The 16994-nt window shown below is 36.5% G+C and overlaps 1 protein-coding gene across 1 annotated transcript; it reads left to right on the top strand.

Moving 5' to 3' along the window:
• Positions 1–16924, top strand: ASB17 (ankyrin repeat and SOCS box containing 17). The gene is made up of 3 exons (XM_060005351.1): positions 1–401; positions 12839–13118; positions 16718–16924. Exons 1-3 carry the CDS (start codon positions 1–3, stop codon positions 16922–16924), a joined length of 888 nt encoding a protein of 295 aa, XP_059861334.1.
• The last annotated feature ends 70 nt before the right edge of the window (positions 16925–16994 follow it).

Here is a 16994-nt window from a genome sequence, read left to right as displayed (position 1 = left end):
ATGAGTAAATCTTCTAAATTATGTCGAAAGACTTCTTGTCCACAAAGCAATATATTCTGCGATCTCATTGACAAAATTGTTAAAAGACCATCCTTGCAGTTTTTGGGTCAGCGGGGATATCACTGTTATGAACCCAGGATTTACAGAACACTGGCAAAAATTCTGAGGTACGGAGACTTGCATCAGTTTGACATACTACTCACAGATTATACTGCATTTGTGGAAAAATCAAGATACTGTTTTGAACTAAATTTTAATCTTGAATTTACTGAAATATGTGTGAATACAATTCTGTACTGGGTTTTCGCCAGAAAAGGTAATCCTGACTTTGTGGAATTGCTCCTCAAGAGGGCAAAAGACTATGTTCAAGACAGAAGTTGTAACCTGGCACTGATATGGAGGTAATAATCTCATATTTTTTCAACATAAAAGGAGAAAATTTCTCTTTAGGAGGATATACTACTTCTCTTTTTCTAAAATGTATATGCATAGTGACTACATATGGATAAAGAATCCTGACTTGATTGCTCATTCATTTGTTCATTCCTTCATTATTTATTCAATAAAATTTTACCTATATGTAAATTATTATGTACCAATAAATTACTAGTGGTTTGCTCTATAAAGCTTATATGTAAGTGTTCAAGGTAATGCAGTGTTACACAACCTAGATTTCTGTAACTAGTCAAAGACATTGTTTTTTTGTAATACTGTGACCTCTTCTTTTTGAGAATACTGAGAATGTTTATCTATATACTATCTAAATTATCTTTCAAAGTATAATTCAGGATATACACACATATTCACTTAGTCATACTTGTTAAACATAATAATTCCTTATTTTTATGTTAAACATTATAAATTTGACTCCAAATTCTCCAGAATTGAACACAGTGAACGTCAAATACCCGATTCAATCTGCTATAGAACCAAATTTTCACATTGTCTCAACATGTCAATCTAGCTAATGAATACTACTGAGGATCTTAGAATAAAATGTCCAATATGACCTCGTTGTAGTCTGTAATACAGATTTTAAAGTTACTTAGTTTGCACTAACTGCAATTTAGTCTTTGGTTTTAGGTATTAATTTGATTAGAACAGATGTGCATTTATTCATTCATTCACCTTACTATGCATGAGGCACTGTACTAGGCATGATGATAGAACCATGTATTCAATGAAAAACAAGACAGATAAGATCAGTTTAAGACTAAACCAATTTAGATTCTGCCTGAAGCAGAGTTGTTTTCTTGATTGTGTATCACTGTGGTGATGGAGAACCACTGGATTACTTTCCTTAATGATAACCCAAGTACAAAAACTGAGAGCTGAAGTCTTCAATATCAATAAATAAAACTCCAAGTAGTACTTTTTGGTTGTTTTACGACCATTATATTTGTAACTATAGCAGAGATCAGCAGCTTCTAACACTGAGTGTCACTAGCTGGGTTAAGTAGTACCTATGTGTATCCCTGGCAGGCCCATGGGAAAGAAAAATGAAGTAAAACAAAGGAAGAGAGGATAAGTTAAAAAAAAGATTAATGAGGGGCAAGAAGGGAAAACTGAAAGGAAAGAAAGGAAAATGAAAGAAAAACAGATGGTGGGACATGATAGAGTGCCATTAACAACTGTCTTAATAAACTGTTTGAAGATTAACAGATTTTGACTTAGATGCATCCACAAGGTAAAACACATTACAGGCCAATTCTAAGTACCACAATATCTTTAGGATCTTTCAGATTCACAGAATTTTAAATTCAGATGGAACCTAACAATTCATCAGCAAACCTCCCCTAACCCCTCTTCCTGGGCAGCAACTCCCAGAGTGCATCTCTGGTTGGTGCTCATCTGGTCTCTGCTTGAACAACTCTAGTAGTAGTGAGTTAACTATTTCCTGAGGTAAATCATTCCTTTGCCAGGGACCCTTCTCTTTCCTAGCCACTCATTTTCCCTCAAAGATTTTACCCAGTCCCACGACTTTAAATATTACGATATGCCAATGACTCCCAAATCTTTATCTCCAGCCATGACCACTCCTCTGAGCTCCAGACTCCTCCTATATGAGGCTGTCTGCTCAACATCTCCACAGAGCATCTCAAATTTAACAGAATCAAAACAGAATACTGATCTTACTCACACTATACCTGCCAACTTGCTCCTTCCCCTGAATTCTGCACTTGATTAATGGCCTCTGTTGCTCAGGCCAAAAATCTAGGATTTATGTTTGCTTCTTCTCTTTCTTTCACAACACATCAGCAAATCTTTTTTATTTAATCTCTAAAATATGTAACAATTAGTTATACTTTTCATCTTCTCAGTTTCTAACGTAGGTGAAGCCACCATTGTCTCTTGCCTAGACAACTCCAATGGACTCCTAAAGAGTCTTCCAGCTTCCACTCTTCCCTCTTACAATCCATTCTTGACTCAGAAGCCTGAGTGACCTTATAAAAATGTAAAATAGGCCATACCACCCACGCTTAAAATCATCCAAAGTTTTCCTACTACAGGTGAAATAAAATTCAAACTCAATAACCATTTTTTAAAACTCCCATATGGGGACTTCTGTGATGGTGCAGTGGTTGAGAGTCCGCCTGCCAATGCAGGGGACACGGGTTTGAGTCCTGGTCCGGGAGGTCCCACATGCCACAGGGCAACTGGGCCCGTGGGCCACAGCTACCAAAGCCCATGCGCCTAGGGCCCATGCTCTGCAGCGGGAGAGGCCACCACAGTGAGAGGCCCGCACACCCCAACGAGGAGTAGCCCTGGCTCGCCACAACTAGAGAAAGCCCACGTGCAGCAACAAAGACCCAACGCAGCCAAAAATTAAAAAAAAAAAACAAAAAAAAACCTCCCATATGATATGTCCCCAAATCCAATCTCCCAAATTCTAATCTCATGTCATTCTCCCCCTTGAACACTATATTCCAACCACACATTTGTTGTCCACTGTCTACTCTTGCTAAAAGTAAGCTCCATGAAAGGAGGAACTTTGACTATTGCTTCAGCTTTGAATCCTCATGTCTAGAACTATGCAGATGCATAGTAAGTGGTTAATGAAGATTGTGTTGGATGAAAAAATGAATTTTTATACAGCTTTATTAGATTCTTCTTCCTCATAGTGCACTGAATTCTGTCTCCATTTCTCCAACTCTGCCCCCAGAGATATAGAATACAAAGTCTACTCATTCTCTGTCCTGTATGAAAACCTCTCAAATATTTGAACATAGCTATTATGTTCCCATAATAAATACCTTACGTTTCCTATTATCTGTTGTTCTTTATTTCCATAGCAGCATCATTCTTTGGTCACCTTCCCCTGTATACACTCCAGTTTGATAATTTCGCTAACCCAATAATGAGGTGTCTAAATAGGTCTCTGGAGGAGAAGAGACAGAATTAATGAGAGAAAGGAACTTAAGTTTGTTCATTTTTGCAATAAACCTGCAAAAATAAATGCTACAGTATGGAAGACTGTAAGTGGATAAAGAGAGATGACATCATTCAGTTAAAATAACAATAATCATTTATTAAGCATTTTCTAAGTACCAGGCACTGTGTTATTTGCTGAGGATACAAAAACAAAGTAGACATATTTCCTGATTTTGGAGAGCTCACAGACTAGTACATAAGCCATAAAAAATTATAATTATACTATAAGTTCAAAAATAGAAGCATATAGAGGTAGAAAGAACAGAGGACGTCGTTAATATTGGGGAGGAGCTGGTATCGGAGAAGGCACTTTAGAAGAGGTGATGTCTTAAATTTATTTTTAAAATGTAAAAAGGAGTTTTCCCTGTCTTTCCCTTGAAGAAATGTAATCTAGGCAGAGAGAGGCTGACTAAAGCCAAGAGAGATACAAACACGTTGTATCCAGTGACTACAGGCAATTCAGCAATTGCTAGAGAGTGAGATGGAAATCAGGTAATAGTGACAGATAAGGCCTAAAAGAGAGCCCTTGAAGGACTTTGGAGGCCATACCAAGGAATTTGAAATTTATACCATGGGTGATGCCCAATCAGTGAAGGTCTTTTCAGACTTGAAGTATGAAAAGATTCATCAGCTCCCATTTGAAGACTGGACTGTGGTAAGGGAGGGTGCAGCTAGAATTAGGGAGGCTAGTTAGTAGACTGCTCAAACACTCCAGGTAGAATGGCAGGTCCAGAATTTCTGTAGAGGAAGGGTTGAGGGAAGCAATCTGATTGAAAAGAGGGAGGTGGTTAGAGGAGGTGCTTGAAACTGAATTTGCATAGCATGCCCAGTGTGCTAACTAAGATTACATGTGTACTTATAATAGTTTTGGGGGAAGAACTAATCTGCTCTGCCACCATCCCCCCCAATCCCTAGGTAAATCATAATGAGGACTTAAACTAAAAACAATAGCAATAGGGAAAAGAAGAGATATTACTAAATAGAATAACCAGGCATTACAGTAGGTGATTAGAAGTAGAAAATGAAAGAGAAGAGTTACTCCTCAAATTTCTAAATTTTGAGACTCGTTGATGATTGTATTAGCTTCCTTTTGCTGCTGTAACAAAGCTGCCACAAACTTAGTGGCTTAAAATAATATAAATTTATTATTTTATAGTTCTGAAGGTCAGAGTCCAAAATGAGGCTACAAGGGCTAAAATCAAGATGTCACAGGGTGGGTTCCTTCTGGAGGTTCTAAGGGAGAGCCTTAGAGGGCTCTAGCTAGATACTCTAGCTGCCTTTGCCAGCTTCTAGAGCTGCCTACATTCCTTGGTTCATGGTCTCTTCCTCCATCTTCAAAGCCAACACTGTAGTCCTATCTCCTTCACTGGCTCTGCTTCTGTCATTCTCTGACATCTCTTATAAGGACTCTTGTGATTATACTGGGCCCCCCTGGATAATCTCACACCTCAAGATCCTTATCCTAATTATATCTGCAAAATCCCTTTTGCCATATTGAGAGGCTATTTCAGTCTACCACAATGGTCATGCCACAAATCTATCAAAATTATTACAAGAGACTACAAAGTCAGTTTTGGATGCATGCGTTTGCATTGCCTAAGGGATATCCAGGTAAAGATGTGCAGTAGGTAGCTATTATGTAGTGTCATCCTTGATGTCTCTCTTTTACATTGCACATCTTAGTCTGTCAGGACATCTGTTGAGTCTACCTTTAAACAATATACAGAATTTGATCATCTCCACTGTTATCACCTAAGTTAAGTGATTTCTCTCCTTCTATTCCATAACAAATTCTCAATAAAGGTGAGATCGTGCTGCTTTTTTTTACTCAAAATCTCCAGTGGCTCTTCCATTCCATTTAGAGTAAAAGATGAAGTTCTTACAGTGATATGCAAGGCTTTACACGATGTGACATCCCATTACCTCTGTCCTCATTTCCTACTATCCCTCACCCTTTTCACACTTTTAGCCACACAGGCTCCCTTACTCTTCCTCCACCACCCCAGGCACACTCTCCTGCCTTAGGGTTCTTAAATGTCCAAATGGCTAACTTCTCCATCTCCTTCTTCTTTATCTAATGTCACATTTCAGTACAGCCCTCTCCTATAATCCTATTTAAAATTGGAAAATACCAAAAGTTCAGGACCAGACACTTTCATGCATTCTACCAAACATTCAAAAAGGACTTAATCCTTCTCAAACCATCCAAAAAATTGAAAAGGAAGGAATGCTCCCAAACTCATTCTATGAGGCCCACATTAGCTTGATACCAAAAGCAGATAAACACACTTTGAAAAAAATAATAAAATAAAATAAAATTACAGGCCAATATCCCTGATGAACACAGATGCAAACATCCTCAACAAAAGAATAACAAACCAAATTCAACAATACATTAAAAGGATATACACCATGATCAAGTAGAATTTATTCCAGGGATGCAAGAATGGTTCGATATGTGTAAATCAATCAACCTGATATACCACATTAACAAAACAAAGAATAACACCATATAATCATCTCAATAGAGGCAGAAAAAACATTTGACAAAATTCAACATCCATTTATGATATAAACTCTCAACAAAGTGGGTATAGAGGGAACATACCTCAACATAATAAAGGCTATATATAATAAACTCATTGTTAACATATTATTCAGTTGAAAACCTGCAAGCTTTTCCTCTAAGATCAGGAACAAGAAAAGGATGCCCACTATCACCACTTTTATTCAACATAGTATTGGAAGTCCTAGCCACAGCAAATCAAACAAGAAAAAGAGACAAAATTGGAAAAATTGGAAAGAAAAAAGTAAAACTGTCAGTATTTGCAGATGACATGATACTATATAGAGAAAACCCTAAAGAGTCCACAAAAAATTTATTAGAACTAATAAACAAATCCAGTAAAGTTGCAGGATACAAAATCAATAAAGAAATCTATTGCATTTCTAAATGTTACCAACTGTCAGAAAGAGAAATTAAGAAAACAATCCCATCTATAATTGTGTCAAAAGAATAAAACATGTCGCAATAAATTTAACCAAGGAGGTGAAAGAACTGTACTCTGAAAACTATAAGATATTGGGACTTCTCTGGTGGTGCAGTGGTTAAGAATCCGCCTGCCAATGCAGGGGACACGGGTTTGAGCCCTGGTCTGGGAAGATCCCACATGCTGTGGAGCAACTAAGCCTGTGCGCCACAACTACTGAGCCTGCGAGTCACAACTACTGAGCCCATGAGCCACAACTACTGAAGCCCGAGCACCTAGAGCCCATGCTCCGCAACAAGAGAAGCCACTGCAATGAGAAGTCTGCACACTGCAACGAATAGTAGCTCCCTCTTGCTGCAACTAGAGAAAGCCTGTGTACAGCAACAAAGACCCAATGCAGCCAAAATAAATAAATAAACTTACCACAAAAAACCCTATAAGATATTGATAAAAGAAATTGAAGGTATTGATGAAATAAATGGAAAGATATACCATGCTCATGGATTCAAAGAATTAACAATTAAAATGTCCAAACTACGCAAAGCAATCTACAGATTCAATGCAATCCCTATCAGAATAACAATGGTATTTTTCATGAAACTGAAACCAATAATCCTAAAATTTGTATGGAATCTTGAAAGACCATGAACAGCCAAAGCAACCTTTATAAAGAAGAACAAAGCTGGAGGTATCATGCTCCCTGATTTCAAGCTATACTTCAAAGCTATAGTCATCAAAAGTGTATAGTACTGGCACAAAAACAGACACACAGATCAATGGAACAGAATAGACAGTCCAAAAATAAACCCATGCTTATATGGTCAATCAATCTATAACAAAGGAGGCAAGAATATACAATGGGGAAAAAACAACATCTTCAATAAATGGTGTTGGGAAAACTGGACAGCTACACACGAGAGAATCAACCTGGACCACTTTCTTACACCATATACAAAAATACACTCAAAATGGTTACAGATCTAAATATAAGACCTGAAACCATAAAACTTCTAGATGAAAACATAGGCAGTATGCAATTTTACATCAGTCTTTGCAATATTTTTTAGGATATGTATCCTCAGGCAAGGGCAACAAAAGCAAAACTAAACGAATGGGACTACATCAAACTAAAAAGCTTTTGGATAGCAAAGGAAACCATCAAAAAAATGAAAAGGCAACCTATTGAGTGGGGAGAGTTATGTGCAAACAATATATCCAACCAGTGGTTAATATCTAAAACATATAGGGCTTCCCTGGTGGCGCAAGTGGTTGAGAGTCCGCCTGCCGATGCAGGGGACACGGGTTCGTGCCCCGGTCCGGGAAGATTCCACATGCTGCGGAGCGGCTGGGCCCATGAGCCATGGCTGCTGAGCCTGCGTGTCCGGAGCCTGTGCTCCGCAACGGGAGAGGCCACAACAGTGAGAGGCCTGCATACTGAAAAAAAAAAAAAAAAATCTAAAACATATAAAGAACTCATACAACTCAATATTATAAAAATCAAATTTAAAGAGGTGCAGGGGACCTGAATAGGTACTTTTTTCCAAGGAAGACATACAGATGGCCTATAGATATGTGAAAAGATGCTCAACATCACTAATCACCAGAGAACTGCAAATTAAAACCATATTGAGGGGGCTTCCCTGGTGGCGCAGCAGTTGAGAATCCACCTGCCAATGCAAGGGACATGGGTTTCAGCCCTGGTCCGGGAAGGCCCCACATGCTGTGGAGCAACTAAGCTCCTGCACCACAACTACTAAGCCTGCGCTCTAGAGCTCACAAGCCACAACTACTGAGCATGTGTGCCACAACTACTGAAGCCCGCATGCCTAGAGCCTGCACTCGACAACAAGAGAAGCCACTGCAATGAGAAGCCTGTGCACCACAACCAAGAGTAGCCCCCACTCACCACAACTAGAGAAAGCCCATGTGCAGCAACAAAGACCCAACTCAGCCATAAATAGATAAATAAATAGATAAATAACTAAATTTATAAAACCACGATGAGATATCACCTTCCCCCGTCAGAACACGTATTATCAAAAAGACCACCAATAAGTGTTAGTGAAGATATAGAGAAAAGGGAACCCTTGTGCACTGTTGGTGGGTATGTAAATTGGTGCAGCCACTATGGAAAATAGTATGTAGTTTCCTCAAAAAAATTAAAAATAGAGTTACCATATGATCCAGCAATTCTACTTCTGGGTATTTATGTGAAGAAAATGAAAATACTAATTAAAAAAGATACATGCACCCCTATGCTCCTTGCAGCATTATTTACAATAGCCAAGATATGGAAGCAACCTAAGTGTCCATCAATAGATGAATGGATAAAGAAGTGGTGTTTGTGCATATATACATATATATAATGTATTATTACTCAGCCATACAAAAGAATAAAATCTTGCTATTTGTGACAACATGGACAGATTTAGAGGGTATTATGCTAAGTGAAATAAGTCAGATAGAGAAAAACTAATACTGTATGATTTCACTTACATGTGGAATCTAAAAAACAAAACAAAACAAAAAAGGAAACCGACTCGTAGATACAAACTGTTGGTTTCACGGCAGGGGTAGTATGGAATTGGGAAAAATAGGTGAAGGAGATTAAGAGGTACAAACTTCTAGTTATAAAATAAATCGGTCATGGGGATGTAATTTACAGCATAGGGAATATAGTCAATAATATTGTAATAACTTTGTACGGTGATAGATCATTGTGGTGATCAATTCATATTGTGTATAAATATCAAACCACTATGTTATACACCTGAAACCAATATAATATTGCATGTCAACTGCATTTAAATTAAAAAAATAAATAAAATAAAATTGAGAAATGCCCTCACTGCACCTTCCCAGCACTTCCATACTTCTTATCCTGCACTACTTTTTCTTTTTCCCAGAATACTTATCAAACCTTCTAACATATTATGAAATTGGCTTGTTTGCTATGTTCCTCCTGCTATATATTGTCTGTTATCCCTCACTACTATATTAGCAAGAAGCGGCATCTTTGTTTTGTTCACTCATATATCCCAAGTACCCAAAAGGGTGCCTGGCATACAGTATGCATTCAGTAAGTATTTGTTGAATAAATTAACAGACAGTAGTTATCATGTTATGGTCATAGATGAAATTGCCTGAGAACAATTAATCAGATGAAAATTAGTCAAAACGCCACATCTACTTTACCTAGATGTTGAGGGCAGAGGAAGAGGAATCAGTGAAAGAGGGTTGAGAATGAATAGTCAAAGAGGTAGATGCATAACTTGAAGAGAATGGTCCCACGGAGTCATGGGAAAACATCTCAAGAAAGTCAACTGTCAAATATCAAAGATAAAATTATTATGAAGAAAGGTCTATTAAATTGGCAGCTGGAAACCAGAAGAGAAATGCTAGGAAAATTTTTAGAAATAATTATTATAGCTACAAAACGGAATCATTCCCTGCATGTCTATATGGAAATATTATGTCCCATTTCATAAGTGCATATATGACAGGTTTTCAGATACAGAGGGTTCAGTTCATTAACCTCACATTTAAAAATTGATTCTTAAAAAAAAAAAAAAAAAAAAAATTGATTCTTGCTTTGCTTGCCTCATTCCATCCATATAAGTACTGTAATAATTAACTGTCAGGATAGATTAAGCAAATTTTGGTTTACAATAACATGATCTTTAAACATGAAGATTAATTATATGTCATTTGGGTACAGACTAGACTTTTGAATCTCATTTTAAACCTATTTGAGTTTTAGTTATGTTTTCAACATTTTTGGTCCAAAATATTTTCTACAGTAATGTCAATCTTAATATCTTAAAATGAACTAATATCTCTAAATCTTAACAAGGGCCACTTACAGTATTTTTTGTCCCCTAAGTCCCGTGAATTCCCATACTTATAAGTCTCTTAAGGCAAATATCTTCTTAAGAGTTAGCAAGATGAATAAATTAGACTGCTTTTGAAAATGTTAAATGATTGCGCTTCACTAAAATTCTGACTAGGCCCAAAAGCTACAGAATAACTTTAAAATAATAATTTTCAGGATAATGGTAAAAAAAAAATCAATTAACATATATTTGAGTATGTACTATGGGCCAAGCATTGTTCTAGGCATTTAGGGATATAAAAGTATATTAAACAGACAAAGAGTATTGCCCTGTAGAACTTAAAATTTTATAGTTTATCTTGCCCACGCATTGATTTTGAACATAAGAAAATGAAAGATTAGAGACATTAAGCAAGTTGTCCAAAATGATAAGAGCTTAATGGAGCTATATACAAAGTGCCATAGAGTTTATTAGACAGGGTCTTATACGATGAGCAAGACTTGTCCCAGAATTGAAAATGGAAGGGAAGAACATATACAAATCAAAGAGTTGAATGCAGTGGTGGTTTGGGAAAGTGAATACCAACAATCAGGAGAGGGAATGTAGAATTAGTTTAGAAGTTCAATTTTGGATATGTGTTGGAAGTATTTGTGAAAAAGATGAGATGTTCAGGACAATATTGATCTGGAGATGACTCTAGGAGAGAGTGTATATATACTTTATACAGAGTTAGAAGGATAGATATAGTGCCACTGGTAGAGTGATGACAAAAATCCCACTTCTTAATTTCTAAAACACTATTCTGCACTGCACCACACTTTTTTTAATCACAAAATCTTGGCATTTCAGAGCTCAGTGAAGCTTTGGAGATAAACTAGTTGGTCTAGTAATTTTCAAACTGTACTTTTTGGAGCTCTTGACAAGAGAATCACCATATGGGAGGTCTCTAGGACCCCAAATACACTTCAACCAGAGAACTTATCTAATACAAAAGATGTATTTTATATAGCTAGTTCTTGCATAACAATATTCCAGTGTTGGTTTATGTTTGTAAATGAAACATTCTTTCCAATCTTTTTATTGCCACACACCTACTATGACCTTCAGGTCTTAGATCCAGGATAACCTACAGGCAATGACTAACCCAGGTAGAGTTAGGTGTCCCTCCTTGGTGTTTCTACAGTTCCCCAAGCATGTTTCTATCGTAGCAATTATCACCTTGTACTGTATTTACTGAATTACTTGTTTGTTTCCCTTACTAGACTATAATAAGCATCTTGAGATCAAGGACTACATCTTTCATCTTTGCATATCTAGTACTCAGTACACTCTGGACAAGCCAGTGTTAAATAAATTAGTTAATGAATGGATGAGCAAATGAATACATAAATGCATGAGGAAATGGAGACTCAAAGAAGCTGACTTATTAGTTAGGAGAACTAAAACCTAGAATCTAGAACCGTTAAATCTCTATTGTTTTTAACACTATACCATGTTGCCTTCCATCTTAATTATTTTAAATCTTAAAGTTCTTTTTGAATAATGCTTTTCTTGCTAGGCATAATTGTCCGAAACTAATATTTATAGTTTGTATGCTGTTCTGCAGAACATATTAGTATTTTATTAGATCAATCAAGAGAATTCCAAAGACAAGGACCTTTAGTCCTAAAAACCATGTCTACTTGGCCAAATCAAAGCTTGATAATTAATACAAAATTCCCTGTGGCTGATTCTACCATGTCCTATCTACATATAGTAACCAATTCAATAGCAAACATAAATGTCTATTAAATGAAACAATTGCAAGAACTATACACAATTAGAAAAAAATAACATTTTCATTTCTGTCGTAAGGGAGGAGAAATTTTCAAGTCCAGTCATCATATAGCACTCCAGGAAAAACAAGATTTCAGAGAACTCTCAAAACTCTACTGAAGAAGGCAAATTAAATTCTGTCCTTGAGGGACCTGATATGACCCTCATCATAATTTACATTTCTTCAACCTGAAAATACCAACTCTGATTTTATTAAAGTGAAAAAATAGAATTAAGGTAGTTGAACTTATTCCTTTTCAGTCTAATTTTCAAACTCAATTCAATCTCAAGCCTGGTACATGATCAAGAATAACAAAAACAAAAGGGTCACAGAATTCTGTTCTATTAATAAAGCGAAATAAAAAAGTCTGTCCCTCTTTTCCATTTTAGATTTTCCAGAGCTATATCAGTTTCATAATATTAGTTCCAATCACTATGGATTTCTCAAATGAGAAACAGAATTGCTATTACTAAAACTAAACACTTTCCATACATTGTAAATCTTTTTGTTTGTTTTTACAAGTGTAAACGGGATTTAAGTGTGTAGTACAGTTTTCTTACTTTTTGACCTTCAGGTTGGCCTAGATTTGGAGTGGAAAACTCTTTTTAAGACATACTATATATAAAGGAGAAGTTACATTAATGTTATTTAAGATATTTACTATTTAAGATAATACTATTATTTTCCCTTTACTGTTAAGACAAAGTTTTTACCACATTTCTTAACTCTATATTCAATGAGGTTTTTCTTGTTTGTCTGATTCACAGAACTTTCACACCAGTATACTGTCCAAGCCCATTAAGTGGAATCACACCTCTACTTTACGTAGCTCAGATGAGACAATCCAATATCTTAAAAATACTCCTGCAATATGGAATCATAGAAAGAGAAAAAGACCCTATCAACATTGTGTTAACAATATTGCTCTACCCCTCAAGAGTGAGAATAATGGTTGATCATGAACTGGTAGACATCCAGGAAGATGCCAAAACATGTTTAGTGCTTTGTTCCAGAGTGCTTTCTGTCATTTCAACCAGGGAAATAGAGGTAAGCAAAATACTGTACTTTGGGTGTGGCCTCAAATATTGATCAATTTTAAGATAAAATTGTGAGGCAAGAATAAAGTTAATTTTTCATCTATCAATCCAGTGAATCACTGAGTATATGCTTATAAATTAAAAATAGGCAAAATTCTAATTATCTTGAGCATTAGCTCTTTTATTTCATAATTTTATATCTTCTAAATATGAAATAATTTTTTTAAAGTTAGTATAGTTTATTTTAGTAGTTATTAAGCAGATGTATGTTATTATTATATTTTAATTACATAATAACCTGTTTATTAGGATTTCTATGTCTCAAAAACAGAACAGGGCTTCCCTCGTGGCTCAGTGGTTAAGAATCTGCCTGCCAATGCAGGGGACACGGGTTTGAGCCCTGGTCCGGGAAGATCCCACATGCTGCGGAGCAACTAAGCTCGTGCACAACTACTGAGCCCACGAGCCGCAACTACTGAGCCCACGAGCCTAGAGCCCATGCTCCAAAACAAGAGAAGCCACCGTGATGAGAAGCCCATGTACTGCAACGAAGAGTAGCTCCCACTCACCGCAACTAGAGAAAGCCCACGCGCAGCAACAAAGACCCAACACAGGCAAAAATAAATAAATTAAATAAATTTAAAAACAAAAACAAAACAGAAGAAATTAAACTTTTAACAGACTTCTTTTCCAATAGAATATTGTAAAATGAAAGTTACATTTCTCCCCACTATAATCACATATCAAGAAACATATTTTCCTTTTCAAAATTCCTGAACAATTTTAAGCATGAAAATATAAAGGCTTTAAATATTTGCTCAATTGAAAATATCTATCCCTCAGAGATGTGAAGTTTCTCCTTGATAAGGTTTAAAAAAAAATCAACCACATGAAGGGCATGTTTATCCTGTCAAAATGAACTGCAAGTTTCAGCATCAAATTGTACCATGTCTATTAGTATCAAGAAATAAGTATAAGATAGACAACTGATGGGAACATACTGTACAGCACAGGGAACTCTACATTTTAATGCACTGTAGTGTCCTAAATGGAGGGGATATATGTATATGTATAACTGTTTCATTTTGCTGTGCAGTAGAAGCTAACACAACATTGTAAAGCAACTATACTCCAATAAAAATTAATTTAAAAAAAAGAAATAAGTCTGCATAAGGTAAAGAAACCTACCCCTATAAATTTAAACCAGTCAAAGTACCAAGGAATCTAGCAGTTCCCCTTATCTTTAAAGGTGTGACTTCAGAAATAAACTCCTAAGAAATATAGTTCTGTTGGGTCTTTAAGTTTTTTAAGCTTTAACAATGCATATCAATCAACCATGCCTGGGCCAATTGTAAGGACAGCAAATTCGTCAAATTATTTTGGCAACCAAATTTCTTTTTAAGCATTTTAAAAAAAAATTTATTTTATTTATCTATTTTTGTCTGCATTGGGTCTTCGTTGCTGTGCATGGGCTTTCTCTAGTTGTAGCGAGCGGGGGCTACTCTTGGTTGTGGTCTGCGGACTTCTCATTGCGGTGGCTTCTCTTGTTGTGCAGCACGGGCTCTGGGCATGTGGGCTTCAGTAATTGCGGCTCATGGGCTCAGTAGTTGTGACTCACAGGCTATACAGCGCAGGCTCAGTAGTTGTGGCACACGGGCTTAGTTGCTCTGCGGCATGTGGGATCTTCCCGGACCAGGGCTCGAAACTGTGTCCCCTGCATTGGCAGGCAGATTCTTAACCACTGTGCCATGAGGGAAGCCCTGGCATCAATTTTTGTTGCTATTTTTTGTTTTTGTTTTTATGGCTGTACCACATGGCATGTGGAATCTTAGTTTAGTTCGCTGACCAGGGATTGAACCCACGCCACCTGTACTGGAAGCGTGGACTCTTAACCACTGGACCACCAGAGAAGTCCTTGGCAACTAATTTTTAAAACAAAAAAATAAAAAAAATTTTTTTGCTTCTTTATATATACAATGGAATATTACTCAGCCATAAAAAGAAAAGAAATTGAGTTATTTGTAGTGAGGTGGATGGACCTAGAGACTGTCATATAGAGTGAAGTAAGTCAGAAAGAGAAAAACAAATACCGTATGCTAACACATATATATGGAATCTGAAAAAAAAAGTAATGGTTCTGAAGAACCTAGGGGCAGGACAGGAATAAAGATGCAGACATAGAGAATGGACTTGAGGACACGAGGAGGGGGAAGGGTAAGCTGGGACGAAGTGAGAGAGTGGCACGGACATATATACACTACCAAATGTAAAATAGATAGCTAGTGGGAAGCAGCCACATAGCACAGGGAGACCAGCTTGGTGCTTTGTGACCACCTAGAGGGGTGGGATAGGGAGGTTGGGAGGGAGACACAAGAGGGAGGAGAAAGGGGAATGTACACATACGTATAGCTGATTCACTTTGTCATACAGCAGAAACTGACACACCATTGTAAAGCAATTATACTCCAATAAAAATGTTAAAAAAATTTTTTTTTGCTTCTTTAGTAATTTGCTTGTCCTTGTCCAGTGTTAGTCCTGCACAATTTTTATAGGACATATCGATTCTCAACCAGGTTCATGAATGCTATTGCTGAGGTACCCTCAAAATAGAAGAGTACTAGGAGAGAATGAGTTGATCAAAATCACCTAAGTGGCAAAGAAGTTAAAGCTGGATTCCAATCAATTTCAGCTTAATAAGTGAAGTAGCATTGAGCAATAAGGTGAAAAATGGCATAAAAACCAGCTTAAAGAACTCTAAATAACCCTGCTTTTCATTTCCACATTTGCCAGTTTTACTGTAAATATACATTTAGATATCTTTACTTCTAGACCACAGTTCTGTGATTGCAGAGGCTATGTCTATTTTGCGTAGCCTAGCAATTATCCCAAGCACCAAGGTCAATGCTGAGTATACATGAGATATTCTTTAAATAATTGTTTACTGAACAATGAAAAATTATATATCATTTAAGTTAAAGTGTCATGTAGTCTGTAGAGTGCAGGTTCTTCTGGAGAAGTACCTCTATAACACAGCAATGTCTTTTACTTCTAAATCAGCCTAATAACATTTGGCTTCTAGAACTAAATCTTTAAAAGGGTAGCTTAACTAAAACGTAAAAAGTTATCTTCATGTGTATGGGCCTCTTGTTAGGTCTTCTCATGATTCAGCAGTATGTAGTTTTACTCTACAATGGTTGGAATCACCTGGTGGAACTTTTAGGATTTATGTTGTCTGTGCCCAACCCACACTAACTAAATCAGAAATTCTGGAGTAGAACCTCGGCATTAATATTTTCTAAAGTCTCCTAGATAATTCCAGTCAAACTGGTCAAATTGGCAACACTACTCTAGAAGAAGCTAATAAAACATAAGTGTATGATCTGTCTAAAATTAAAAACATACAGATTCACTGTTTTAAGAAATAATGTTTTGTGTCCTTAGACACATTAAACCTTATATATGATTGTGAGAATAAAATGGGAGTAAAAATTCTTGCCTCAAAACGTTTTAGAAAAAATATTATAAGGGTTAAATAAATTTAAGATACATTTTGTGAATTCAAATAAAACAATTAAAATGTTTATAATTTCCCTTTTCCCTTTCCTTTAGACACAGCTAAGTTTAGGAAGACGTCCAATTATTTCAAATTGGCTGGACTACATTCCTTCAACAAGATACAAAGATCCATGTGAACTATTACATCTTTGCAGAATAACCATCAGGGCTCAACTACTGACCAACAATATGCTCCCAAATGGAATATTTTCACTTCTAATTCCTGTTCGTCTACAGAACTACCTGAATTTAGAATGCTAATGCACGTCTTTTTCTTCATTCTTTAAGGATGCTCACTGTTGTATGGTTTAGAAGTTAATAAACTATTAAC

This window comes from Delphinus delphis, chromosome 1 (genome assembly GCF_949987515.2).
Source record: "Delphinus delphis chromosome 1, mDelDel1.2, whole genome shotgun sequence".
NCBI classification, from domain to species: Eukaryota; Metazoa; Chordata; class Mammalia; order Artiodactyla; family Delphinidae; genus Delphinus; species Delphinus delphis.
The sequence above is the reverse complement of the archived record's forward strand: the minus strand, read 5'-3'. Positions and strand labels throughout refer to the sequence as shown.

Bases quoted from the DNA above. Each gene is read 5' to 3' on its own strand.
- ASB17 (XM_060005351.1), top strand. From the start codon at position 1: ATGAGTAAATCTTCTAAATTATGTCGAAAGACTTCTTGTCCACAAAGC. The intron at 402-12,838 runs GTAATAATCTCA...TCTGATTCACAG, and splicing joins AACCTGGCACTGATATGGAG to AACTTTCACACCAGTATACT. The intron at 13,119-16,717 runs GTAAGCAAAATA...CCTTTCCTTTAG, and splicing joins TTTCAACCAGGGAAATAGAG to ACACAGCTAAGTTTAGGAAG.